Below are 27,032 nucleotides of genomic sequence, written 5' to 3'. Positions count from 1 at the left end.
TCTCAGTGATGGAGAGTCAGCCTGGCTTCAAGGCTGCCCTGGTCTGTTGACATCCCCGCGCCCTTCTTGCCTGAGCCCAAGTTTGGCATCTCAAGAATAGAGAGAAGCTGCTGCCTCCCCATCATTGTTTGGGGTGTCGTTCATAGTCCTTTAGAGTTCAGGGGCAGCTTCACACGACACTCACAGTCCAAGTCTAGTCGTTGTCTGGCACCCGTGCAGCGAGTTCACAGTTCTCAGCCTCAGCTGTCGGGCTCTGAGGAGCAAACCTAGCAGTTTCCCAGCTCTGCTCCCCCAACTTCTCCCCCTCCCAACGGTAGCTCACATCTCTGCAGGGATCAGGCAGTAACTTCATTTCCATTTCAGTCTCTGCCTCCCAATCTGAATCTAGCTCTCACCATCAGTGTTCCTGCTGAGAGATACTGATCACTGTCATTGTTCAAACCACACAAAAATCTCACAACAAAGGGTTAGATAAACATTAAAATAAAATCTAAAAAAGGACAATACTGGCAAATGACCATTTATCTCTTGAAATCTGCAATAAATCTGAGCTACATCCTGTTGTGGAGGAAAAATTCAGTGGACCCAAGTAGGCATAAAACTTTGGTCAAGCTAACTGTGTATATAAAGTATAAGAAGGGAGTGTGGAAAATTCCATTAAGAGGTGATTGCAAACAACACAGCTTAAGAAATGTAACCATAACTGCTAGAAGTTTAAAAAAAAAATAAAAAAATGAAGCATTAACTGCAAAGAAAACACCTGTCAATAACAGGAAAAGCTTGATTTTGCTAAACTCCAAATAAGGGAAAGCTACTGTTGAAACTTGCACTATATGCCAAATAAGGAAAAGTGCTGTTAAAAAAAGTGGGTTTAAGAAATTGTGGTTTTCAGCAAGAGAAGCTCCTGTATTTTCTGTTTATGCCACAGCAGCTTTGGCTACCTCTCCCTGTATAAACATGCTTGAATAAAGGGAAGTCAGGCTTTGTTCTGATCCAAACACAATGCGTGGTAAATTTTTCCACGATGCTATCAAACTAATATCAAAGTATGTGACCTCACAGCCTTCACAAAGAGAGAAAAATCCACAGTCCAGGGTGGGCTATAAAATGATTTCACATTCATAAAGTGAAATCTCAGAGAATCATTTCAGACTCAAAATCAGGAAAAGAAACATACTCATTTTCTTCTGAAGTGGCAAAACCGGCTTTACTTCTCACCTCATTTTTCGGCTGTATGAGTTACAAAAGTTTTAGAATCATCATAATGAAAGAAAGAGAATGAAAGACAAAACAACCTTCCCATCTACAAATGATCTGGACCAAACCTAGAAAAAGCCGGGAAGCAATTTTACCAAAAGATGGAAACGGGGCTATAAGACGTGGAGCCAAAAGGTGAAGTGGCCCAGGGAACTAGGCACTGAGTTGTTTGCTCAGCCAGGCGTGGAGTGCTCTCAGCGCATCTTTCCAGGTGACCATGCCTCCACGCGCCAAGCAAACCCCAATATGGAGCAATGGCAAGGTGCTGGACCTCATCAGCGTTTGTGGGGAGGAAGCTGTCCAGTCCCAGCTGTGCTCCAGCCATAGGAATTATGATATCTATGGGCAGAGATCAAGGGCCATGATGGAAAGGGGCCATGACCGGGACACAGTGCAGTGCCGGGTTAAAGTAAAGGAGCTGCAGAATGCCTACCGCAAAGCCTGTGAGGCAAACGGCCGCTCTGGTGCTGTCCCCGCAACCTGCAGATTCTACAAAGAGCTGGACGCCATACTTGGGGGCGACACCACATCCACTCCGAGGACCACCATGGACACTTCACAGCCCAGTGCAACAAGGAGGGAAGAGGAAGAGGAGGAAAGCAGGAGCGAGGGTGCTGAGGTGGGAGGAGACACCCCGGAATCTCTGGAGGCATGCAGCCAGGAGTTCTTCTCGAGCCAAGAGGAAGGGAGCCAGTCGCAGCTGCCAATGCTTGGTGAAGGTCAAACACAAGAGCAGGTTCCCAGTAAGTGGCTTTTTTTTTGGGAAGGAATTTTTTCGGTGCGGGCTCTTGGGGCAAGGAGGGTTTGGACTGCATGCATGCCTAGATGTGGAATAGGGCACAGTGTTTTTCCCAGCAATTGAAATTAGCGGGGGGTGCTGGAATATTCGAGAGGGGGTGAGGGCCGATGAGGGCTGAGACCGTGAGGCCAAAGGTGGGCTGTATAGCACCATAGTAGAAACTGAAGAATGTTTCACGACCATTTTATTAGATTTAACTCATGTTTTAAAATCATCACAAAAATTAAAGTTGGCTACTCAAGCCTACGATGAAGCACTACATCTACACCTGTCTTGGTTTCTTGTTGTAATTAGGTACTCTTTGGTGTCTTCTTGTGTGTCCGTTACTTCCAGTCCTTCGTGATATGCTCATGATCAGGCAGAAGGCGACTCCCTTCAGAACACAAAATTCTATTCAATGAGGAAAAAATATGCTCAACTGCAGCTATTGTGACTGGGAGTAGCAAGAGATGAATCCCTACTTTCATCCCAGGAAACACAGCACAAAGATTGGGTCCAACCACTAGTAATGATAAAGAAGTTGAAGTTAAATCTTCATTCGTTCGTCGTATGATATTCCACTCTGTGTTCAAAATTCTCTATTCTGTCCTGATCACATGGCAGCCCCATTGCTGGGAGTGCCTCACTCCACTCAACTGCAGGTGTTTTATAAGACAGGCATCTGTAAAAGCTACGTGGAGGTTGAATAGAATCCAGAAATCTCTATTGTAGATTTGTAAGAATCAAGTCTGTGTACTTTTTCAGCTGGCTTAACAAACACTTCTTGTCTTTTTCACTTATGGAATCAATATAAGTACCTTCATTAGTCAACTTCTGGACTGAAGTCTTTGCTTCTTGGAGTACATTTTCAATGGATATCTCTGATTGATCCAAGGATCGCTTCTATTGCTGGACAGAGATCTACTACTGTTGTAGTAGATGCCTGGATGACATTGTTTAATGACTCAAATGGTTGCAACAGTAGACTTACAGGAGAGAGAATGGCGAGATCTTCTCTGAACTTAGTAACAAAAGTAGTCCACCAGCCTCACGACATAGATCTGTCCTATCTTGGTGGATACTTTCCAAAGCCAGTAATAACGGTTGCAGTAATTGTAAGACAACTACCAAGAATCACTCATGAGAAAGCCAGCAGGTTTTCCCAGGTTGGACTCATTTGAACTTCAGTCTCACTGTATCTTCTATTTGTTTCCAAAATGTTCTGTTCTTTTGGACTCTTGCTGAAAAAAGAGTATAAATAAGGCATTAAATTTGTGGCTTTTTAATGTCTTTTGAAGATTCTGCAGCTTGTACTAATGCTAGCTGGAGTAGATGGCCTCTACAGTGCGCATAGGAAAGATTAGGGTTACACTTTTCTCTGAGCAAAGCTTGTACTCCACTATGTCTTCCAGAGAAGTTTGTAGCTCCATCAAGTGCACAAGCAGCCATCTGTTTGGGGTTCAATTTACAAGCATTTAACTCTTCTAAGATGTCACAGATGCAGCTGATGTGTCTTCTATAATCTGAACATCTAGAATGCATCTACTGGCCTACCACAGACATCAAGATAACATACGTAATGACTTAATACTTGATTCCTATTTGCATTGGTGCATTCGCCAGCCATGTATGGACATATTTTGAATATAGTGAGAGAATTCTTCACTTTTTCCACTCCTGAGTCTTTCACTGTTGGATCACATGTTCCAAGAGAGTCAGCTGAGCTTTTTGCAGAAAGAGAGTGAGCATTTGCCAGTCTTGTTCGGAACCAGGTTCCAAATGCAGGATTAACAAGTGACAATGCACTTAGATAGGCCTCTAGTTTGTAGTGTGTGGTATCTCGTGCTTAAATAGAAAGTAGGATGCCACAGCCATGTTGGTTCACATAAACTGAGTTGTGTCTCCAGCATTCTTAACAGCCTCATTAAGTTCTTCTAAAACTGGCTTTGACAGTGACTGGCTTATGAGGCTTTCTGCATGTTGATGAAGTCCAGAGACATGGTGTTTTGCAACCCTTTCATATAGATTATCAGTATTGGCTTAGCTGATCAGTCTGGCAAACCAAGCTCCTCCACTTTTACTATATAAATCCATGACATGCCCACATCTTAAATACGGCGTGTAGTTCTGGTCACCCCATCTCAAAAAAGATATATTGGAACTGGAAAAGGTACAGAGAAGGGCAACAAAAATGATTATGGGTATGGAACCAGATTCCATATGAGGAGAGAAGACTAGGCCTTTTCAGCTTGGAAAAGAGACCACTAAGAGTGGATAAGATAGAGTCTTATAAAATCTTGATTGGTGTGGAGAAAAGAATAAAGAAATGTTATTTATCCCTTCACTTAACACAAGGACCAGGGGTCTCCCAATGAAATTAATAGTCAGTAAGTTTAAAAGAAACAAAAGGAAGTATTTCTTCACACAACGCACAGTCACCTGTGGAAATTTTTGCCAGGGATCTTGTGAAGGCCAAAATTATAACAGGGTTCAAAAAAGAACTAGATAAGTTCAGGGAGGATAGCTCCATCAGTGGCTATTAGCCAGGATGGGCAGGGATGCAACATCATGATCTGAATGTCCCTAGCCTCTGTTTGCCAGAAGCTGGGAGTGGATGACAGGGAATGGATCAATCGATGATTCTCTGTTCTGTTCATTCCCTCTGAAGCACCCGGAACAGTCACTGCTGGAAGACAGGATATCTAACCCAATATAGCCGTTCTTACATAAATAATAATAATAATAATAACAATAATTAATAATAAAGTTTAGTACAGGAACTCCCCAAGATAATGACCTCTTGAGATAGCGATGATGTGAGATAATAACTTTGGCAAATAACGCATTTTAAAATTTTTGGCCTACTAGGAAACATATATTTATATAAATTTCCTAGTCACAAATCTAGCTTCTGGAGAAAAGTCACTAAAACATAGTCCAATGCTCTGGCCGCTGTTTGTCATGCCAGCGTTCGCTCTATTGCTCTGCCCCAAAGGCCCTGTGCTGTCACCTTCTGCTGCCACCTGCCACTGTGACCTCTGTGAGTCGATCTCTCACGGTTCCACCCAACTCTCAGTGATTTCAGCTCTCGGTGGGGGGAACCTGGGCCGTCTCTTCCACAGAAACACTGTCCCACAGCAGGTCTAAGCACTTAGACCGGATTATCAGAGATTTCCGCTCTAGTGGTCCCTTAACAAACCAAAAGACTCTCTATGAAGCCTAATCAGCTCCGTCTTTAAACAGGGGAGAGGGGCAGGTCAAATAGTACTGGTGACTCAGGCGGACCATCAAGCAAAACACCTGTCCCCACCCTCTCCCTTGATGCCCTCAATGAAAACAGGCTAAGGACAGTTCTACTGCTCTTTACTGATACAATAAAAATAACAACATTTCATTACCCCCCACCCCCGCATTCAAGTGATTTGTAACCCAACCCCAGCCAAAAGCTATCACTTGGGCAACACAGCTCTGTTTGCTGGATACCGAGGTAGATTAGGTGTGAACATAAAGACAATCTGGTCCTGAAGCCTTCCCCCCCAGTCCCCAGCTCATCACTGGCTGTCAGGGAGAGCTCATTTAGACTTTGCTTACAAATCATAATTTGAAATTACTGGGTTGGCCAACGTCACCGAAATGAATGCACTGATGTCATAAAAAACAAAAGCTGTATAAGGAAGCTAGTCTGTGTTCATATTTTTCAAATCTATGATACTTTTTCAGATACACGTATGTTATCATACACTTTATATGCTTTTAAAGTGTGTATTAATGTTTCAATTTCAATTCAAATTTCCAAACAATCACTAAATTGGTAACACTGCATGTAACTAGTTCACAAAATGGGGGCGGGGAGGGGGGGTTGGGAAAATTCAGGGAGGGTATACACCCTCCCTGGGGGGGGGGGGGGGGGGAATCCCTCAGCCTCTCCAGCTACCCACCCTGCCACAGCGACACTGGTATTTTTATCTCACAAACTCAGTCAAAGCTTACAGGGTACGTCCACCCCAGCTGGAAATTCCACCTTTAGCTGCAACGTAGACATCCCCAAAGAGAGAGAGCTGGGGCTGTGTGTGTGGGATTCAGTGTGAGGGCAGAAGCAGAGCAGCTGAGCAAGGCAGTAGCAGGAGAGAGAGACAGCTGGTAGTGAAGGAAACTCACATGGTCACCGGGCTTCCTCCGGAAAGCAGTGGGAAAGCTCCATGGCATGCGAGCAGGCAGGAGGAAGCAGATGCTAACTGTCAGCCGGGGCCTTAAGCAACAGTGGCATGATTCTCCCCTGCCCTGCCCCTCCTGCTGCCATTTACACCTGGGCACAGTGGGGGGTAAACCCTGCCAGCCAGAGTTCTCCTCTCACTTACACCAACAGTGGCATTTAAACCAAGCTAGCCCTCACTTTGCACTGGTGTGAACGCCGACGCAAGGGGACAGGCAGGGGAGAATCAGGCCTGATGTGCACTCGGACAATGCTTCTCGAGCTATCTGATGTGGGGGACCAGCAAATTTTTTTCCCAGTGTGCGCAGACCGGCAGCCGATGGCTCACGGACCGGCACCGGTCCACGGACCACCACTTTGAGTAGCACTGCACTGGAGGGAACATGGCGGTGGCCAGGGGCACTAAAAGGGCCACCACCCCTTCCTCCTGCCCCAGCTTTCAACCACTGCCAGGGACTGCTGCCCTTAGCTCCACTTTGTTCTAGTCACTAACGTTTTGGCCACCTACTCACTTAATTTCTGTCTTTCCTCCTGGTTTCTGCTCTCCGCAGGATACCTTGAGGGCTGTTGTCATCAGTCTGGGATCACAGAATCATAGAAATACAGGTTGGAAGTGGCCACAAGACCTCATCAATCCAGAACCTGATCTGTGGCAGGACCAAGTAAACCGAGACCATCCCTGCCAGGTGTTTGTCCAACCTGTTCTTAAAACCCTCCAGTGATGGGGATTACACAACCTCCCTTGGAAGCCTATTTACAGTCCTCTTTGGAGCAGCCCTTAGCAGATTGGAAGGCTGTTCTCAGATCCCCTCTCAGCTTCCTTTTCTCAGGACTAAACATGCCTAGTTGTTTTTTAACCTTTCAGGTCAGGTTTTCTGAACCTTTGATCATTTTTTGTTGCTCACCTCTGGACTCGTCTTTCCTAAAGAGGGGCACCCAGGATTGCACTCACTACTCCAGCTGAGGCTTCAGTGTGGGACAATTACATCCCATGTCTTACACAGAACACTCCTGTTAATACGTCCCACACTGATATTAGCCTTTTTCACAGTTCCGTTACATTGTTGACTCCTAGTATTATTTGTGATCTACTATGACCCCCAGATCCTTTGCAGCCGTACTACCTCCTAGCCAGTTATTCCCCATTCTGTAGCTGTGCATTTGACTTGTCCTTCCTCAATTAAATACTTTGCACTTGAGTTAATTGAATTTCATTTCGTTGAATTCGGACCAATTCTCAGCCTTGGTGTCTTGTAAGCGGAAGCTGCAGAGGAAGCAAAGGCCGGCTGTAGTTCAGAGCGTGAGCCGCAGAGCTATAAATTCTCTTTTAGCCCTGTCACATCCTGTGCAAGGGCTTCGGAAACAAACGAAACAATTCTACAGTTAAAAACAGCCACCACCCAAAATCCCGCTGCAACTGTGCACTTATGGTGCAAAGTCACTTTAACTGGCTGAGAGTGACCTGAAAGAGCTGGAGATCAGTGACACAGACAGTCATTGCAGCCAAGTGCAATGAGACCTTCAGCCTTGATACTCTCGGGGAGAACCCAGGCCTCCCTTAAGTCAGCGGCAGAATTCCCCTTTGCCCTCAGTACTTTGCTGTGATAGGCGGCTGGAGGAGAGACAATGGCTCATCCCAGTGGTGTCCCCAATGCATCTCTGGAAGGACCTAGCAACAAGCATCCCACTCTCTGTTTGTCCTGGTTTTGTACAGCACCTAGCACAATGGGGCCCTGGTCTATGAGTGGGGTCCCTAGGCACTACTGTAAAACTATTACTCCTCCTCTTCCCCTCCTCACAGTCTATGCACCTCAGCTTCACTCCACACCTCCCCTCCTCCCTTCTGCCTCTGCACCTTATCTCTGGGCAATCTCATTAAAAGCCATGGCTTTCATTATCATCTTTATGCTGACAACTCCTAGATCAGCCTATCTACTCTGGGCCTTTTTCTGTCAGTCCAAACTAAAACCTCCAGTCTGTCTCCCTGTCTCTGTCCTCACTGGTATCCCACCATCAGTTTAAACTCAACATGGTTGAAACAAAGCTCCTAATGTCCCCACATCCACCCTCCCACTCACCCTCCTTTCTCAGTTACCATGGGCAGCCCCATAGGGGTGGTCACTCAGGCCATGAACTAGGCGTTGCCTTTGATTCAGCCCTCTCTGTAGCCCCACACTTCCCACTCATGTCTGAATCTTACCACTTCTTCCTTTACAAAATGTCTTCAAGATCTGGCCTTTCCAATCTGGTAATACAATTGACAGAGTTCAGCAGAAAAAGAGCAGTCTGAACTCGCCCCTTGCCTAACCATTGCCAGATGGTAATGGCTGGATGGCACCTTGGTGCAGGTAGATTAACTATGCAGGGGAGTGTCAGACTTTAGGGTTTCTGCAGCCAGACACCATGTCTGCTTTAGAAACACTACAGCAGCACAATAGGAAATCCACCTCCCGAGGTCGACAGAAGCAATCTACCATGGACCTAGCGCTGTCTTCGCCGGGGGCTAGGTTGGCTTAGCGCCATCTCTCAGGGGTGTGGATCGACCCCTGGGTCGACCTAATTTTCAAGTGCAGACCTGGCCTGTGGCTGTGGGCCTGTTCGAACTCCCACCAACCTGGAAACTCCATGAGCAAACACTCATTTATAGAGTCCTCCCCCATAAACTTGCACAGGACATACAGATGGTCCATTGGGGTGGGGGTGAGAGGTTGGTGCTGGCACAGGACAGAACCTGGGTTGTTTGGTGACCTAACTGTGCATTGGCAGACTGTCCAATGTTGGGATTTGTTTAGAAAGTGTCGCCTTAACTTAGAATCTCCAGGCTTCTGAACCTTGGTGGGTTTTGAGAAAACTACAGAATTCCCTTAGTACGGGGAGTTTTCCCTTCCAGTGACACTTCTCTCCCCTGCAACCTTTAGCTCCAATTTAACAAAAGCGCTCCCCTCCCCCCAGTCTAGAAGTTTCCTCAGGTCTTTGAGAATGGTGTGGCGGGGGAGGGCCTTTTCAAGGTTTGTTCTGGAGCAGGAATTTTTGCAGGGTTTTACTGTCCAGATCAGGCCCAGATGGGGCTGAAAATGTCTCCACTGGACTCTGCCCTTGTCCCTTCCCTTCAGGTCCTGCTGAAAAAGCAGCTCAGCCTGGCCCAAGACTCTGGCCCTTTGTGCTCCAGAGTGGGAGGTGGGTGAGCTAGTATCTGCAGCAGCTGAAGGGTTAAAGGAAACCATCTCTAGTGTGTGGGGAGCTGCAGCCCCGGCACTTCTGCAGGGAGGGTGTTTGTGAGAAGAGGGGAAGTGTCCCAGCAGCAGAAAACAGCACAGCAAGAGCTAGGACTGGCAGAGTCTCTTTCCATATAGAATAAACGTATGGGCTCAAAGTTTCAGAACTGGAGGATGGAGCTTCATGTGCTGAAAATGGGAGCTCAGCTCTGTACCTGCTTCTGCCCTGGAGACTGCAGAATGTGCCTCCGAAGGGCCTTGCTGCACTGGCTCATTGTGGGCATAGACCCCCCCTGGGCCCCATCCTGCAGCCCTGGGTCACGAGAGAATGAGAGCTGCCCTGCCGGTGGAGAAGCACGCGGCGATTGCACTGTGGAAGCTGGCTACTCCAGACTGCTACCGATTGGTCATTAACCCGTTCGGAGCAGGAAAGTCAACTGTTGGACTCTGAAAGTCTGCGACTCTGGGCAACGTGGCGTGACGTTGTGGATGGCTTTGCACAAATGGGCTTCCCTAACTGCCACTTCGCTCTGCCTCTTCCTCCTCCTCCTCCTCAGACCACACACAACAGCACCCTCTGCCTCACCGCCGCAGCCCTAATCCCAGCCAAGTGCCGAGGGCAGGCCAGAGCTGGAGAGTGAGCCCAGCCCACACTCATCTGTAGTGGTGTGTCCTGTCCCGTGGGGCTGTGCCTGGCTCCCCATTGCAGGCTGAGTGAGGGGCAGGCTCACTCTACAGCCCCTCCCCTGTTTGCACCAGGCTGGGTTTAGGGTCACAGTGCAGAGGTGGAAGGTGTTGCTGCAAGTGGTCAGAGCCCCCAGGTCATAACACCCACAGCAGGGAGCCAGGCCCAGCCCTGTGGGTCAGAAGACACCACTGCAGGGTTTTGGGGGTGTCAGTGCGCCCATGAACCCCTGATAAAACCACCCTGCTGTGAACTTCTCCTCATATCTGTGCTCCTCCCATGTCTCATTCTTTATAACCCACTAGATGGGCTCTCTGGCCTGTCAGCCAGACATCAGCAATGCTTGCTGTTTGCGGTCGGGATGCTCTTAGCAGGTATCTGAAGAGACGAGCAGCTTTCCGAGTCAGGGCAGACACCGTAAATTCCTCCAACCGAGCCGAAGAGCTCTGGGATCTGTGTGCCCCCAAGGAGTGGGTCATGGGGCTCCCAGAGGGGAACGTGCCCTAGACGTTGCCCCCCCGGAGGCGTGCAGCTCCGAGCATGCTGAGATCCACGGCTACAGCTGCACAAACCAGAAGGGGCAGGGGTCAGAGATAAAACCTGACTCCAACTACAGCCTGACAATGGGTCCCCAGACTGTGCCATCAAAACAGAGACGCTCGGGCTGTACCTTCAAAATGAGATCAACTCCAGCTTGTCAGGGTAAGTTGAAAAGTCTGGACACCGATGGCTTCTGGGAAAACAATGCAGCAAAAACCAAGGTGCAGCACCTGGACCTTTCTAGCAGTTGGTCCCAAGCCCTTCAATTCTATTGCCTATATAGGGCTCGATCCTGCTTCTATTGAAGTCAATGTCAACACTCCCACGGAGCCCACAGAGCAATAAAGCTACTGTGACTGCACTAAAAATCCTGCCTCTGATGCTCCAACCAGAGCTGTCGCCTCTTGAGGCTGGTGATCTGGCTGTTCAGGCACCTTAATTCTGGCACTTCACAGTGTTTGCACCCTTGACTTCGCCACCGGAAGTTTTTTTTAATGTCGTTCTCTGCATGGAATTGAATCTCAGCTGTGCCATCACGCAGTGCCAGTCTGTACTGTACGGCCTGCCTGCAGATTGCCCTCACTGCGGGCAAGGCAGAGTTCAGGGACGGTAGCTTAGTCTACACTTGCAATTGAACAACAAAACTTTTGTTTCAGAGTAACAGCCGTGTTAGTCTGTATTCGCAAAAAGAAAAGGAGGACTTGTGGCACCTTAGAGACTAACCAATTTATTTGATCATAAGCTTTCGTGAGCTACAGCTCGCTTCATCGGATGCATACTGTGGAAAATACAGAAGATGTTTTTATACACACAGACCATGAAAAAATGGGTGTTTATCACTACAAATTGTAATGGATTTTTTGTTGTTCGCAGGTGCTCCCCTCCCCCAACACAAAAGTTTTGCCAAGGCAGATGGCTGCTTGTGCACTTGATGGAGCTACAAACTTCTCTGGAAGACATAGTGGAATACAAGCTTTGCTCAGGGAAAAGTGTAACCCTAACCTTTCCTATACACACTGTAGAGGCCATCTACTCCAGCTAGCACTAGTAAAAGCTGCAGAATCTTCAAAAGACATTAAAAAGCCACAAATTTAGTGCCTTATTTATACTCTTTTTTCAGCAAGAGTCCAAAAGGACCGAACATTTTGGAAACAAATAGAAGATACAGTGGGATTGAAGTTCAAATTAATCCAGCCTGGGGAAATCTGCTGGCATTATCATGAATGATTCTTGGCAGTTTTCTTACAATTACTGCAACCGTTATTACAGGCTTTGGAATGTATCCACCTAGATAGGACAGATCTAAGTCGTGAGGCTGGTGGACTACTTTTGTTACTAAGTTCAGAAAAGACTCTCGCCATTCTCTCTCCTGTAAGTCTACAGTTGAAATCACTTGAGTCATTAAACTATGTCATCCAGGCATCTACTACAACAGTAGTAGATCTCTGTCCAGCAATAGAAGCGATCCTTGGATCAATCAGAGATATCCATTGAAAATGTACTCCAAGAAGCAAAGACTTCAGTCCAGAAGTTGACTAATGAAGGTACTTATATTGATTCCATAAGTGAAGAGGACAAGAAGTGTTTGTTAAGCCAGCTGAAAAAGTACACAGACTTGATTCTTACAAATCTACAATAGAGATTTCTGGATTCTATTCAACCTCCACGTAGCTTTTACAGATGCCTGTCTTATAAAACACCAACAGTTGAGTGGAGTGAGGCACTCCCAGCAATGGGGCTGCCATGTGATCAGGTCAGAATAGACAATTTTGAACATAGAGTGGAATATCATATGACGAACGAATGAAGATTTAACTTCAACTTCTTTATCATTACTAGTGGTTGGACCCAATCTTTGTGCTGTGTTTCCTGGGATGAAAGTAGGGATTCATCTCTTGCTACTCCCAGTCACAATAGCTACAGTTGAGCATATTTTTTCCTCATTTTATAGAATTTCGTGTTCTGAAGGGAGTCGCCTTTTGCCTGATCATGAGCATATCATGAAGGACTGGAAGTAACGGACACACAAGACACCAAAGAGTACCAAATTACAACAAGAAAACAAGACGGGTGTAGATGTAGTGCTTCATCGTAGGCTTGAGTAGCGAACTTTAATTTTTGTGATGATTTTAAAACGTGAGTTAAATCTAATAAAATGGTAGTGACACATTCTTCAGTTTCTACTATGGTGCTATACAGCCCACCTTTGGCCTCACGGTTTCAGCCCTCATCGGCTCTCACCCCCCCTAGAATATTCCAACACCCCCCCTAATTTCAATTCCTGGGGGAAACACTGCTGGTCTCTCTGCTGGGTGTGGTTGCATGATTTAGGGTCACCTGTCCCACTAGGGCCCAGACTGAGATCCCAGCACATTCCAGACCAGCTCCTGAGGCGCCATGAGATGGACTCTCGCCCTCTGTCCATGTGGTGGAGGGGGAGGAATTGGGTTATTGCACTCACAAGGGGAGCTGCTGGGGGAGTTTTACCTGCTCAAAGACAATTTTAAAGGTTATAAAGCTTCAACTTTTTGAATCTCAGTGTCCAGTGTCATTAAATAGTTCTGGTCTGACCAAAATATTGTCTGATCCTCCCATAATTTCCAACAGCTGTGAAAATTGTAATTGATAACAATTGGAATGAAATGCTGAAACCCAGATTTTTGTGCAACTGTGAACGTTTAAATCAATAAATATAAAAATTGTTTAAAATAAACATTATCTGTCAAAATTGTATATTATATAAAAAGAAGAATTCCACCAAGTCTGACTATCACTTCCTAGACACACAGACGCTGCTCCTCCAGGCTCATCCTCACAGGGGGATGCCTCAGTGAACCGCCCCATCAGCACAGGGGCTGATTTCAGGACCAGAGCCCTAGTGGTACATTTTTCACCACAACCTCCATGGTGGGCCCCTTCCCTCTGAACGAACAGCCTGAGTCAATTCCAGAAGGGAAACACCCCCTTGCTGCTGCAAGCGGGGCATAGTGTGAACTCAGGAAATTGAAACAAAGCCTGTCCCACTGCCCGGAGGGAGCCATGGCTGCGGAGAGCCCCGTGGAAAGTCTCCAGGAGGAAGCGACATGTCCCGTCTGTCTGGAGTATTTCACACACCCTGTCACTCTGGAGTGTGGGCACAATCTCTGCCGAGCCTGCAGCGCCCAGTGCTGGGAGGGACCCGACACAGCCGCCTCCTGCCCTCAGTGCAGAGAAACTGTGCAACAGAGAAACCTCAGGCCCAACAGGCAGCTGCCAAATGTGGTAGAAATCGCCAAGCAGCTGAGTTTCCAGGCAGCGAAGGGAGCAGGAGGGGGCGGGGTGTGTGGGGAACACCAGGAGGCTCTGAAACTGTTCTGTGAAGAGGATCAAACCCCCATCTGTGTGGTGTGCGACAGATCCCAGGCTCACCGCACTCACACAGTGGTTCCCATACAGGAAGCTGCCCAAGAGTACAAGGTACCGAGTTGTTTTCCAGTCTAATGGGAATAACTTTGGATTTTAATTACAGGGAAATGGCATCACAAGTTGCCCGAGACAGGTGTAACTGTGTCATTCAGCTGTGTGTAGCCTTCATTCCATGAAAGATGCCGTACAAATTAATGAGACTCCAGCCTGGCAGGAAAGGCAAGAGATGAAGATTTTAAAATTGTCTGATGTGGGAAAGTTTTCTCTGAGCAGCTGAATCCTTTTCAAACCCAGCTCCCACCATGAAATAAAGGAACTCTCTGCAGACTGGAAGCTATTAAATGACAAATGAGGTTTGACTCACAGGAGCGGCCGGCCAGTCTATGTGAGAGTACTGCCTGCAGGCTGGAGAAGGGGGAGCTACAAGCTGTGGCTGTTATTACTGATTGTATCACAGTGTTTATTATGGTTATTTGCGTCCCAGCAGCGCCTACAAATCCCAGATGAGATCTGACCTCGAGGTGCCCTGCACAAAACCCAGTGAGGGACAATCCCTGCCCTGAGTCATCTACAGTGTAACTGGACAAGAGAGACAAAAGGTGGAAGGGATACTAAGCCCTGGTCTACACTAGGACTTTAGGTCGAATTTAGCAGCGTTAAATCGATGTAAACCTGCACCCGTCCACACGATGAAGCCCTTTATTTCGACTTAAAGGGCTCTTAAAATCGATTTCCTTACTCCACCCCTGACAAGTGGATTAGCGCTTAAATCGGCCTTGCCGGCTCGAATTTGGGGTACTGTGGACACAATTCGACGGTATTGGCCTCCGGGAGCTATCCTAGAGTGCTCCATTGTGACCACTCTGGACAGCACTCTCAACTCAGATGCACTGGCCAGGTAGACAGGAAAAGAACCGCGAACTTTTGAATCTCATTTCCTGTTTGGCCAGCGTGGCAAGCTGCAGGTGACCATGCAGAGCTCATCAGCAGAGGTGACCATGATGGAGTCCCAGAATTGCAAAAGAGCTCCAGCATGGACCGAACGGGAGGTACGGGATCTGATCACTGTTTGGGGAGAGGAATCCGTGCTATCAGAACTCCGTTCCAGTTTTCGAAATGCCAAAACCTTTGTCAAAATCTCCCAGGGCATGAAGGACAGAGGCCATAACAGGGACCCGAAGCAGTGCCGCGTGAAACTTAAGGAGCTGAGGCAAGCCTACCAGAAAACCAGAGAGGGGAATGGCCGCTCCGGGTCAGAGCCCCAAACATGCCGCTTCTATGATGAGCTGCATGCCATTTTAGGGGATTCAGCCACCACTACCCCAGCCGTGTTGTTTGACTCCTTCAATGGAGATGGAGGCAACATGGAAGCAGGTTTTGGGGACAAAGAAGATGATGATGAGGAGGAGGTTGTAGATAGCTCGCAGCAAGCAAGCGGAGAAACCGGTTTTCCCGACAGCCAGGAACTGTTTCTCACCCTGGACCTGGAGCCAGTACCCCCTGAACCCACCCAAGGCTGCTTCCCGGACCCGGCAGGTGGAGAAGGTACCTCCGGTGAGTGTACCTTTTAAAATACTATACATGGTTTAAAAGCAAGCATGTGAAAGGATTACTTTGCCCTGGCATTTGCGGCTCTCCTGGATGTACTCCCAAAGCCTTTGCAAAAGGTTTCTGGGGAGGGCAGCCTTATTGCGTCCTTCATGGTAGGACACTTTACCACTCCAGGCCAGTAACACGTACTCGGGAATCATTGTACAACAAAGCATTGCAGTGTATGTTTGCTGGCGTTCAAACAACATCCGTTCTTTATCTCTCTGTGTTATCCTCAGGAGAGTGAGATATAATTCATGGTCACCTGGTTGAAAGAGAGTGCTTTTCTTCAGAGGACACTCAGAGGAGCCCGTTCCTGCTGGGCTGTTTACCTGTGGCTAAACAGAAATGTTCCCCGCTGTTAGCTACGGGGAGGGGGGAGGGTTGAGGGGGTAGCCACGCGGTGGGGGGAGGCAAAATGCGACCTTGTAACGAAAGCACATGTGCTATGTATGTAATGTTAACAGCAAGGTTTACCCTGAAAGAGTGTAGCCACTGTTTTATAAAATGTGTCTTTTTAGATACCGCTGTCCCTTTTTTTTTTCTCCATCAGCTGCATGTGTTTCAACGATCACAGGATCTTCTCCTTCCCAGAGGCTAGTAAAGATTAGAAAGAAAAAAAAAACGCACTCGAGATGAAATGTTCTCTGAGTTCATGCTGTCCTCCGACACTGACAGAGCACAGACGAATGCGTGGAGGCAAATAATGTCAGAGTGCAGGAAAGCACAAAATGACCGAGAGGAGAGGTGGCGGGCTGAAGAGAGTAAGTGGCGGGCTGAAGACAGGGCTGAAGCTCAAATGTGGCGGCAGCGTGATGAGAGGAGGCAGGATGCAATGCTGAGGCTGCTGGAGGACCAAACCAGTATGCTCCAGTGTATGGCTGAGCTGCAGCAAAGGCAGCTGGAGCACAGACGGCCACTACAGCCCCTGTGTAACCAACCGCCCTCCTCCCCAAGTTCCATAGCCTCCACACGCAGACGCCCAAGAACGCGGTGGGGGGGCCACCGGCCAACCAGACACTCCGCCACAGAGGATTACCCAAAAAAAAGAAGGCTGGCATTCAATAAATTTTTAAAGTTGTAAACTTTTAAAGTGCTGTGTGGCATTTTCCTTCCCTCCTCCACTACCCCTCCTGGGCTACCTTGGTAGTCATCCCCCTATTTGTGTGATGAATGAATAAAGAATGCATGAATGTGAAGCAACAATGACTTTATTGCCTCTGCAAGCGGTGATGGAAGGGAGGAGGGGAGGGTGGTTAGCTTACAGGGAAGTAGAGTGAACCAAGGGGCGGGGGGTTTCATCAAGGAGAAACAAACAGAACTTTCACACCGTGGCCTGGCCAGTCATGAAACTGGTTTTCAAAGCTTCTCTGATGCGTACCACGCCCTCCTGTGCTCTTCTAACCGCCCTGGTGTCTGGCTGCGCGTAACCAGCAGCCAGGCGATTTGCCTCAACCTCCCACCCTGCCATAAATGTCTCCCCCTTACTCTCACAGATATTGTGGAGCACACAGCAAGCAGTAATAACAGTGGGAATATTGGTTTTGCTGAGGTCTAAGCGAGTCAGTAAACTGCGCCAGCGCGCCTTTAAACGTCCAAATGCACATTCTACCACCATTCTGCACTTGCTCAGCCTGTAGTTGAACAGCTCCTGACTACTGTCCAGGCTGCCTGTGTACGGCTTCATGAACCATGGCATTAAGGGGTAGGCTGGGTCCCCAAGGATACATATAGGCATTTCAACATCCCTAACAGTTATTTTCTGGTCTGGGAATAAAGTCCCTTCCTGCAGCTTTTGAAACAGACCAGAGTTCCTGAAGATGCAAGCGTCATGTACCTTTCCCGGCCATCCCACGTTGATGTTGGTGAAACGTCCCTTGTGATCCACCAGAGCTTGCAGCACTATCGAAAAGTACCCCTTGCGGTTTATGTACTCGGCGGCTTGGTGCTCCGGTGCCAAGATAGGGATATGGGTTCCGTCTATGGCCCCACCACAGTTAAGGAATCCCATTGTAGCAAAGCCATCCACTATGACCTGCACATTTCCCAGGGTCACTACCCTCGATATCAGCAGATCTTTGATTGCGTTGGCTACTTGCATCACAGCAGCCCCAACAGTAGATTTGCCCACTCCAAATTGATTCCCAACTGACCGGTAGCTGTCTGGCGTTGCAAGCTTCCACAGTGCTATTGCCACTCGCTTCTCAACTGTGAGGGCTGCTCTCATCTTGGTATTCATGCGCCTCAGGGCAGGGGAAAGCAACTCACAAAGTTCCATGAAAGTGCCCTTACGCATGCGAAAGTTTCGCAGCCACTGGGAATTGTCCCAGACCTGCAACACTATGCGGTCCCACCAGTCTGTGCTTGTTTCCCGAGCCCAGAATTGGCGTTCCACACCATGAACCTGCCCCATTAGCACCATGATGCATGCGTTGGCAGGGCCCATGCTTTCAGAGAAATCTGTGTCCATGTCCTGATCACTCACGTGACCGCGCTGACGTCGCCTCCTCACCCGGTATCGCTTTGCCAGGTTCTGGTGCTGCATATACTGCTGGATAATGCGTGTGGTGTTTAATGTGCTCCTAATTGCCAATGTGAGCTGAGCGGCCTCCATGCTTGCCTTGGTATGGCGTCCACACAGAAAAAAGGCGCGGAACGATTGTCTGCCGTTGCTCTGACGGAGGGAGGGGTGACTGACGACACGGCTTACAGGGTTGGCTTCAGGGAATTAAAATCAACGAAGGGGGTGGCTTTACATCAAGGAGTATTTCAGGCAGGACTTCACGGAGGGCTCCAATAAGAAATGGTGCACCTAAGTTATTGTTCTTATTGGAACAAGGAGGTTAGTCTGGCCTCTGATTGATACATGGCTAGATTTACCTCACTGCACCTTCTCTGTGAGTGACTACAGTGTGACCTAGAGGAATGAGTCCCCTAGACGGGGGAGGAGGCAAATGAGTACAAAACAAATCTGGTCTATTTCTTGTTTTGATCCACTCCACCTATCTTTTACATCTTTGGCTGGCAGCAGATGGTGCAGAAGGACTGCAAGCCATCCACATCTCATGGCTGCTGGGCAGAAGATGGTGCAATACGACTGCTAGCCATCCTCATCTCTTGCCTGCCCGGCAGAAGATGGTACAATACCACTGCTAGCCATCTTCATCTCTTGGCTGCCCCGCAGAAGATGGTACAATACGACTGCTAGCAATCCGTATCGCCTGCCTGCTCACCATAAGACGGTTCAATAGGACTGACTGCAGGACTAAAGAGAAGGTCAAGTCACTCCAAATTTAGTCCCTGCGCCCATGTCTGCCCAGGCGCTCCCAGCCGACGTGGCCAGGAGCACCTCGGACACAGTGAGGACGGCTACCAGTCGTATTGCACCATCTGCTGCCAGAAGGCAATGGGTTGCTGCTACTGTGTAGCAATGCCGTACCGCGTCTGCCAGCACCCAGGAGACATAGGGTGACGGTTACCTGAGCGGGCTCCATGCTTGCAGTGGTATGGCGTCTGCACAGGTAACTCAGGAAAAAAGGTGCGAAACGATTGTCTGCCCTTGCTTTCACGGAGGGAGGGAGGGAAGGGGGGCCTGACGATATGTACCCAGAACCACCCGCGACAATGTTTTAGCCCCATCAGGCATTGGGATCTCAACTCAGAATTCCAATGGGCAGCGGAGACTGCGGGAACTGTGGGATAGCTACCCACAGTGCAACGCTCCGGAAGTCGACTCTAGCCTCGGTACTGTGGAAGCACTCTGCCGAGTTAATGCACTTAATGCACTTAGAGCATTTTCTGTGCACTTAGAGCATTTTCACACACACTCGAATATATAAAACCGATTTCTAAAAGAACGACTTCTATAAATTCGACCTTATTCCGTAGTGTAGACATACCCTAAGGCACAAAGAGGGGAAGTGATTTGTCCAAGGTCACTCAGTAGGTCAGTGTCAGAGCTGGGTATAAACCCCCATTTTTCCAAGACTAAGTCCAGTGCCCTAACCACTAGGATATGCTGCCTCCTCATGCCCCAGCAGCACTGAGCAGTGATGAAGTGCGGACAGTAGCAGGAAAAAATTCCTTGACAAAAGCCCCAGGCCCAGCAGGGAAAGCAGGTTTCCCACTGGGATTTTGAACTCCTGTGTTCCTCCAGGAAGGGTTAAATTCAGCTGCTGCCGGCCTGCACTAGAGGAGATCAGCGGGCTAAACACTGTGTGGGACCTCGAGCACCTTCAGTCCACACACAAAATGGCTCCACACAGCTCAGGTCCATGCCAAGTCCCACTGGGATTAGATTGGCTTGTAGCCAAACTAACCCCGGGCTGGAGCTGACCGGTGCCAGTCTGACCTATTCTGTTGTGTACGTGGGCAAGGATCAGCCTAAATGGTTCCACTAGTCCCACCAGGCAGCCTTTTGAAATCTCCCAGAATCCACTGCTTCCGGGATCTTTACCAGGCAATGGGACCGTGGGGACCTCCCCAGGGGGCATTGCCACAGAAAGGGTTTAGGGCAGCACTGGGGCAAACCCCAACCGTTCTTTATACAAATCTGCCTGTCTAATTAGGGGGGCCACTGAGGCATCCCCAGAACACAGGACATCTCCACGCCTGCCTGCATGGGCCCTCCCACACCTGAATCGGTCAGCCTGCGTGGGCCCACCACCACCTTTGTCAGCGCACCCCCACCGGCATCATTCTGCATGGAAGTGCCGCACAGACCCCTACCCCCGCCCCCACTGGTGTCTCCCTGCATCCTCGGTCTCCTCCTCTCTCTTTTTCACCGGACAAAGCCACGTCCAGTGCTGGGTCCCTGCCAGACAGGGATAGGGCTCCACCAAACTGGGACCGCGCAGCTTCAAACCAGACGAGTGGCCTCCTGATGTCTCATGGGCTTTGCCCTGGTGCTTGGACCAGCTCTGCCCAACCAGTGCCGTCCCCAGGGCTTCAGAGCTCCTAGGATTTGTATCACTTTGTTCGTTAAACCTTCTCAAAAACAGATATATTGATTCACCCCCATGTGACTCCATTGCCCTGTTATGTACTATACCACTAATCAATCCACAAATACCAGTAAAGCTTGGTTATAATTGAGATCTCTCTCTAATTACTGGTTTCAGAGTAACAGCCGTGTTAGTCTGTCTTCGCAAAAAGAAAAGGAGTACTTGTGGCACCTTAGAAACTAACCAATTTATTTGAGCATGAGCTTTCGTGAGCTACAGCTCACTTCATCGGATGCATACTGTGGAAACTGCAGAAGACATTATATACACAGAGACCATGAAACAATACCTCCTCCCACCCCACTCTCCTGCTGGTAATAGCTTATCTAAAGTGATCATCAAGTTGGGCCACACACACACACAAACTCACTCTCCTGCTGGTAATAGCTCATCCAAAGTGACCACTCTCCCTACAATGTGCATGATAATCAAGGTGGGCCATTTCCAGCACAAATCCAGGTTTTCTCACCCCCCCCCCCCACACACAAACTCACTCTCCTGCTGGCAATAGCTCATCCAAACTGACCACTCTCCTTACAATGTGCATGATAATCAAGGTGGGCCATTTCCAGCATAAATCCAAGTTTAACCAGAACGTCGGGGGGGGGGGGGGGTAGAAAAAAACAAGGGGAAATAGGCTACCTTGCATAATGACTTAGCCACTCCCAGTCTCTATTTAAGCCTAAATTAATAGTATCCAATTTGCAAATGAATTCCAATTCAGCAGTTTCTCGCTGGAGTCTGGATTTGAAGTTTTTTTTGTTGTAAGATAGCGACCTTCATGTCTGTGATTGCGTGACCAGAGAGATTGAAGTGTTCTCCGACTGGTTTATGAATGTTATAATTCTTGACATCTGATTTGTGTCCATTTATTCTTTTACGTAGAGACTGTCCAGTTTGACCAATGTACATGGCAGAGGGGCATTGCTGGCACATGATGGCATATATCACATTGGTGGATGTGCAGGTGAACGAGCCTCTGATAGGCTCAGCCCGCTGCTGGTTTGGGGTCCTGGCCACTGGCCCTGCTCAGCCCGCTGCTGGTCTGGGGTTCTGGCTGCCTGCCCCTTGCCAGCCGGGGTCCCGGCTGCAGGCCCCGCTCAGCCCGCTGCCGGCCTAGGTGAACGGAACCCCAGGCCGGCAACGGGCTGAGTGGGCCGGCGGCGTAAGCTCAGCATTTTAATTTAATTTTAAATGAAGCTTCTTAAACATTTTGAAAACCTTGTTTACTGTACAATACAACAATAGTTTAGTTATATAATATATAGACTTAGAGAGAGAGACCTTCTCAAAAACATTAAAATGCATTACTGGCACGTGAAACCTTAAATTAAACTGAATAAACGAAGATTCGGCACACCACTTCTGAAAGGTTGCCGACCCTTGGTTTAGGTGTTAAGTTAAAAAAAATTAAGTTTAGTTAAGTTTTAGTTTCTTTAGTTTGTTTGATGAATAAAATACTGTCCTTTATGATTGAGTATTCAATAAATGTTCGCCTTTAAAAAAAAAAGACAGACATTCCCTGGGTGCACACTCTAATGAAGTGTGATGCACACGCCTATGCTCTTGGGTGAGAATGCCACACCCTTAGGATCCAAGACCCTCAGACTGATTAATTCAACCCCTTATTTGTTCCAAAAGCATGCCTTGCTATTACAACCACTACTCAAGTAAGAAATGACGGACATACTGAAAGAAATGCTGCCCACCTACCTTCTTCTGGGGCATAGGCAGGTCATGATGTATTTCTCCCATGATGCTCCGACTACCCTTTACAATGTCTGACATGTTATACGCATCCAGATTATATATTTAATTGTTCTTTTCCAGTCATCTTTGTGTGTTATGCATTGGAAGTATCTTTAGGACTTTGCTGTCCAAGCTATTTTCAAGTTATCCTCGTTTCTGATTCATTCCTTGGCAGTCGTTACACACTGATGTGCACGGGTCACTTTGACCCTTTTCACCACATGGGATTTTTTGGACTTTGCTCACTGCTCCTGGGCGGTACATTTTGGGTGCCTGCTGTCTTGAAGCACATTGTGTGGTCAAAACATCTCTTTGTCCTACATAGCAACTTATGAACACATCACTTAATAACAAGGTCACTTAAGGCAACATTTCCTTTATGTCAGGTATGATGATTTCTGAAAATCTTATTTCATCCTATAAAAGAAAAGGTTCTAGCAATCCCAAAGGATCGGACACGTTCTCTCCCAGGTTAACGGATGTTTCAGATCTTACCCAAATACACACTACAGCCATTTCTTATGAACTAAATTAAACTTTAACAAAAGAGAGAGAGAGTATGGTTAAAAGATGAATACACATACAGACATGAGTTTGGTTCATCGAGGTTCAGATCCATAGCAGAGATGGCGAGCTTTCTAGCTGTAAAGAGTTCTTTCAGAAATAGTTCACAGTCCAATGTCCAATATCGCCTTCAGGGCGTACCAGCATAACTGGGACCTCAGCCTTGCGACTCAAACTTCCCCTGATGAAGCCTAAGCAGATCTGAGATGACAGAATCAGGACCCAAGGATCTTTTACACAATTTCATGTCTTTTGACAAGTTGGGAGTTCAAAAGGACATTGGTTCCGTTGCTGGGAGATGCCTGAATGAGAGAGGAGAGAGGTTTCAGACCTTTTTACATTAAATACCTGAGCATGTCTCTGTCTGTTTCTGTGCCATGATGAAAACACAGTTCTAGGAATTCAGAGTGGGGACGCTGTCATAAATATGAAGCCTGAAATCTCATCTCTCTTATCCTTTCCCCCTCCAGACACTCTGCCGTCTGCACTGGAGAGAAAAAGAGGACAACCAATAGGAGCACACAGACAGGGTGAGACTGAATCCTCTTCCCAGTGTTGGCCCATCTCTGTGGCCCCAACCCTGCTCCACTTCCCCTGAGGCCCTGCCCTCTGGCCAGGCCAGAAGCCAGAGCCGGGCTCCCATCCAGGGTACCTGAGCGACACTGGGGAGCCCTGAACCCTCCAACTGCCCTGGAGTGGTGCACTCCGGGGAGTTGGGACATGGGGCAGGAACTGCTCTCAGGCCCCCCAGATACCCACCCAGGGCAGGTGGTCAAGGGTTCTCCCCAGCAGACAAGGCTCCTAGGGTGGGGTCAGGGGCTTGGCGGGAAGAGGAGTAATGGGGCAGGGCCACGGAGTGGGCGGGGCCATAGGTGGAGGGACCTTGTGCCCCACCTCCAACTTCTACCAAGGGTCCAGAACACCTGGGGAGATCCAAAGCTGACATCACACAAACAATCCTGACACCAACCTGAGTGCTGAGTCCATGCCCATGCTGATACACAGAAACACTCCCTGAGCAGCACCCGAACACAGCTCTCTGCCCTGAGGGCTGACACATCCCTCTGCTTCACCCCGGTGCAGGGGATCTCCCCATTGCTCTTCTCCAACATCCTGCCTTTCCTTTGGGCAGGGCTGGGCTCTCCCATTGGAGCTGCTCGCTGTTTCCTGGACTAGGGAGATGCTCTCCCTCTGATGCTGCCAGCTCCTCCTTTCTCTCTAGGCTGGGGATGGGGCTACCCCACCCAATGCCATCTCCTACTCTCTGGTTTTAAGCAGCTCTTCCTCAGTGCTGCACCTTCCTCTCTGTTCCCCGGCCTGGGAGTGGAGGCTGCCTTTAGGGAAGGGAGCTTCCCTCTGGGATACAGAGCTGGTACCTGCCTCCTCTGTTCCCTCCTCAATAAAAGCTTCTGACACCTTCCTGGCTGTGTCTCTGCCACTGGGAATGGAGCAGCCCCAGCAGAGGGAGCTGGCAGCTGAAACTTCTGGAAGCAGATGAGAAATACACTGAAGAATTACAGTGATATCTCTGCTCAGTCTCAGGTACCCAGGACAGAGGCAGCTCCCTGCGATCCAGGCCTGTCCCAGCCAGGACGGGGCTGCTGGGGTGTGTGAGAAATGGTCCCAGCCTCCCCCAGGGCCGAGCTCTGCCCCTAATGCTCTGATTTTCTCCCCCCAGCGAATGTGACCCTGGATCCAGACACGGCTCATCCCCGGCTCGTCCTGTCTAAGGATGAGAAAAGTGTGAGATGGGAACACACACTGCAGCAACTGCCCAGCAACCCTGAGAGATTTGACTCTGAGCTCTGTGTGCTGGGCTGTGAGGGATTCACCTCAGGGAGACATTGCTGGGAGGTGGAGGTGGGTGGCCGACGCTGGGCTGTGGGGGTGGCCAGAGAGTCTGTGGGGAGGAAGGGAGAGATCATCCGTAGCCCTGAGCGAGGGATCTGGGCTGTGGGGTGGTGGGAGGGTCAGTTCTGGGCTCTCACCTCCCCTGTGACCCCCTCTGCCCCTGAGCCGGGCCCCCAGCAGGATCCGTGTTTGTCTGGACTGTGACCAGGGGCAGGTGACATTTATCGGTGCTGGTGACGAGGCCCCGATCTTCACTTTCCCGCCGGGCTCCGTCCCTGGGGAGAGAATCCAACCCTGGCTCCAGGTGGGGCAGGTAGCCTGGCTCAGACTGTGTCCCTGCGACACGCGGGGGGGGGGGTGCGGGGGAATAGCTCACTGGGAGCCATGAGAGCAGTTTCTCTAGCCTCACACACCCATAGCCGCCTCCATGACCCTGGAGTTTGCTTCCAGTCTCAACTCTGGACTGTCTGGACTGCCAAACCATGGAGAGCATTGAGTGAGTGAGGTAGAGAAGCCGATCTCATCACTGCCCCAGGGACTGTGCAGCCTGTTTGCCACTTTCCCCTATGAGCCAGGAGGACTCTGGGGATCCTGGGTCAGACAGTGCCACTGAGACATGGGGGGGGGGGGGGGGAACAGCCCACTGGGAATGGAAAAATGGGTTTCTCTAGCCAAATTATCCTAGCCCCTAAGGCCTGGAGGACTCCTGTCTACCCAACCCTCTGGCCTCTTAGCTCAGTGACCCCTGGAAGCTCCTCCCCACTCCCTCCCTGCAGCACCAGGAATGGGAGGGGAGGGTGAAAAACTTCTGGGGGTGCAGGAGGGGAAAAGGGGCCCTGAGGGGCAGATGTGGGGGCTGTGGGGTCACAATTGGTGGGGGGGTTGGGGGCAGAAGTGATGTGGGGTTGGGGGGCAGAATTAATGTGGGGCTGAAGACAGGTGGATGTGGGGTGGCAGGGACACCGAATTAGTTAATTGGGATTTTGCATTTTGGGAAGAAGCTGGAAGCTCCGCACGAGCCGGGAGCCTGGGAGAAGGAGACCCAGGGACTCGGGAGTGCACATCCATCCCAATATTCAGTAGAAATGAGTGACTAGCATAGACACTTCCTACATCGGTAGAAGGGTTTTACAATCAGTGCAGTAAATCCAGCTCTAGGAGAGGCACTAGCTATGGCAACAAAGAATTCTTCCCTTGACCTATCTGCATCTACCTCAGGGGTTAGATCGACCTAATTACATCACACAGGGTGTGAAAGTTTTCAGTGCAATGCAGCTAGGCTGATAGGTGTAGACCAGGTCTCAGAAAGAATAATGGTATGTCTATACTACAGCTGTGTTGCTGAAGTGCCATAGTGTAGATAGAATATCAGGGTTGGAAGGGACCTCAGGAGGTCATCTAGTCCAACCCCCTGCTCAAAGCAGGGCCAATCCCCAATTTTTGCTGCAGATCCCTAAATGGCCCCCTCATGGATTGAACTCACAACCTTGGGTTTAGCAGGTCAATGCTCAAACCACTGAGCTATCCCTCCCCCCCTCAAATGTATCCTGCATTAATGGAAGTGTTTTTTCCATCATTCTAGTTAATCCCCCTTTCTGAGAGGCTGTAGCCAGGTCACCAGCAGAATTCCATTGTCTGCACCGGGGAAAGCCTTGCATAACTCAAATTTTGCGTAAGTCGGAAACGTATATCTGTACGTTATGCAAAAATTACCAGAACTCGAAAATCCTATTTCTAGCTTACGGAACTTTTTCCATAAGTGCGAATTTGCGTAAGTGGGGTCTTGCATAACCTGGGAAGCGTCTGTATATGGATTCAGGTTTTGGGGTACAGGGACGGTTACACTGGATTTGGAAAAAGAACCATTGGGAAACAGCTGAGGGTGGAAATTTGGTCCAAAAGGAAAACTGGAAATTTATCTATGATTGGTTGAAAGAACACCTGGGAAAATTAAAGGTAAGACATATTAAAAGTCATCAAAAGGAAGAAGGGGATGAAAAATATCAGAATATTAAAGTGGATGCTTTAGCTAAATTAGCAAAAAAGGAACCTTTGGGGGTTATGTTAATTACTAGAGCTCACAACATAAAACAGGAGGCCGAACCTAAAGATGGGGAACCTGGAGTATGAAAGGGGGTTTATGTAAGAAAACAGGAGAGGTAAAGTGGCAAACTTCAAAGAG

General features: G+C 48.8%; 1 protein-coding gene and 2 long non-coding RNA genes across 3 annotated transcripts; 2 read left to right on the top strand and 1 right to left on the bottom strand.

The window, feature by feature from the left end:
* The first annotated feature begins 921 nt into the window (after positions 1–921).
* LOC142069292 (uncharacterized) lies at positions 922–25,651 on the top strand. The gene is made up of 3 exons (XM_075119956.1): positions 922–2,000; positions 23,470–23,529; positions 24,678–25,651. Exons 1-3 carry the CDS (start codon positions 1,475–1,477, stop codon positions 25,052–25,054), a joined length of 963 nt encoding a protein of 320 aa, XP_074976057.1. The 5' UTR covers positions 922–1,474; the 3' UTR covers positions 25,055–25,651.
* On the top strand, positions 13,710–16,776 carry LOC125621618 (uncharacterized). The gene is made up of 2 exons (XR_012665060.1): positions 13,710–15,647; positions 16,237–16,776. It is a non-coding gene; the product is annotated as an uncharacterized LOC125621618 (long non-coding RNA).
* Positions 22,796–24,677, bottom strand: LOC142069300 (uncharacterized). The gene is made up of 2 exons (XR_012665064.1): positions 23,970–24,677; positions 22,796–23,301 (listed from the first exon to the last, which is right to left on the bottom strand). It is a non-coding gene; the product is annotated as an uncharacterized LOC142069300 (long non-coding RNA).
* Positions 25,652–27,032: the final 1,381 nt, after the last annotated feature.

This window comes from Caretta caretta, chromosome 14 (genome assembly GCF_965140235.1).
Source record: "Caretta caretta isolate rCarCar2 chromosome 14, rCarCar1.hap1, whole genome shotgun sequence".
Lineage (NCBI taxonomy): Eukaryota > Metazoa > Chordata > Testudines > Cheloniidae > Caretta > Caretta caretta.
The sequence above is the reverse complement of the archived record's forward strand: the minus strand, read 5'-3'. Positions and strand labels throughout refer to the sequence as shown.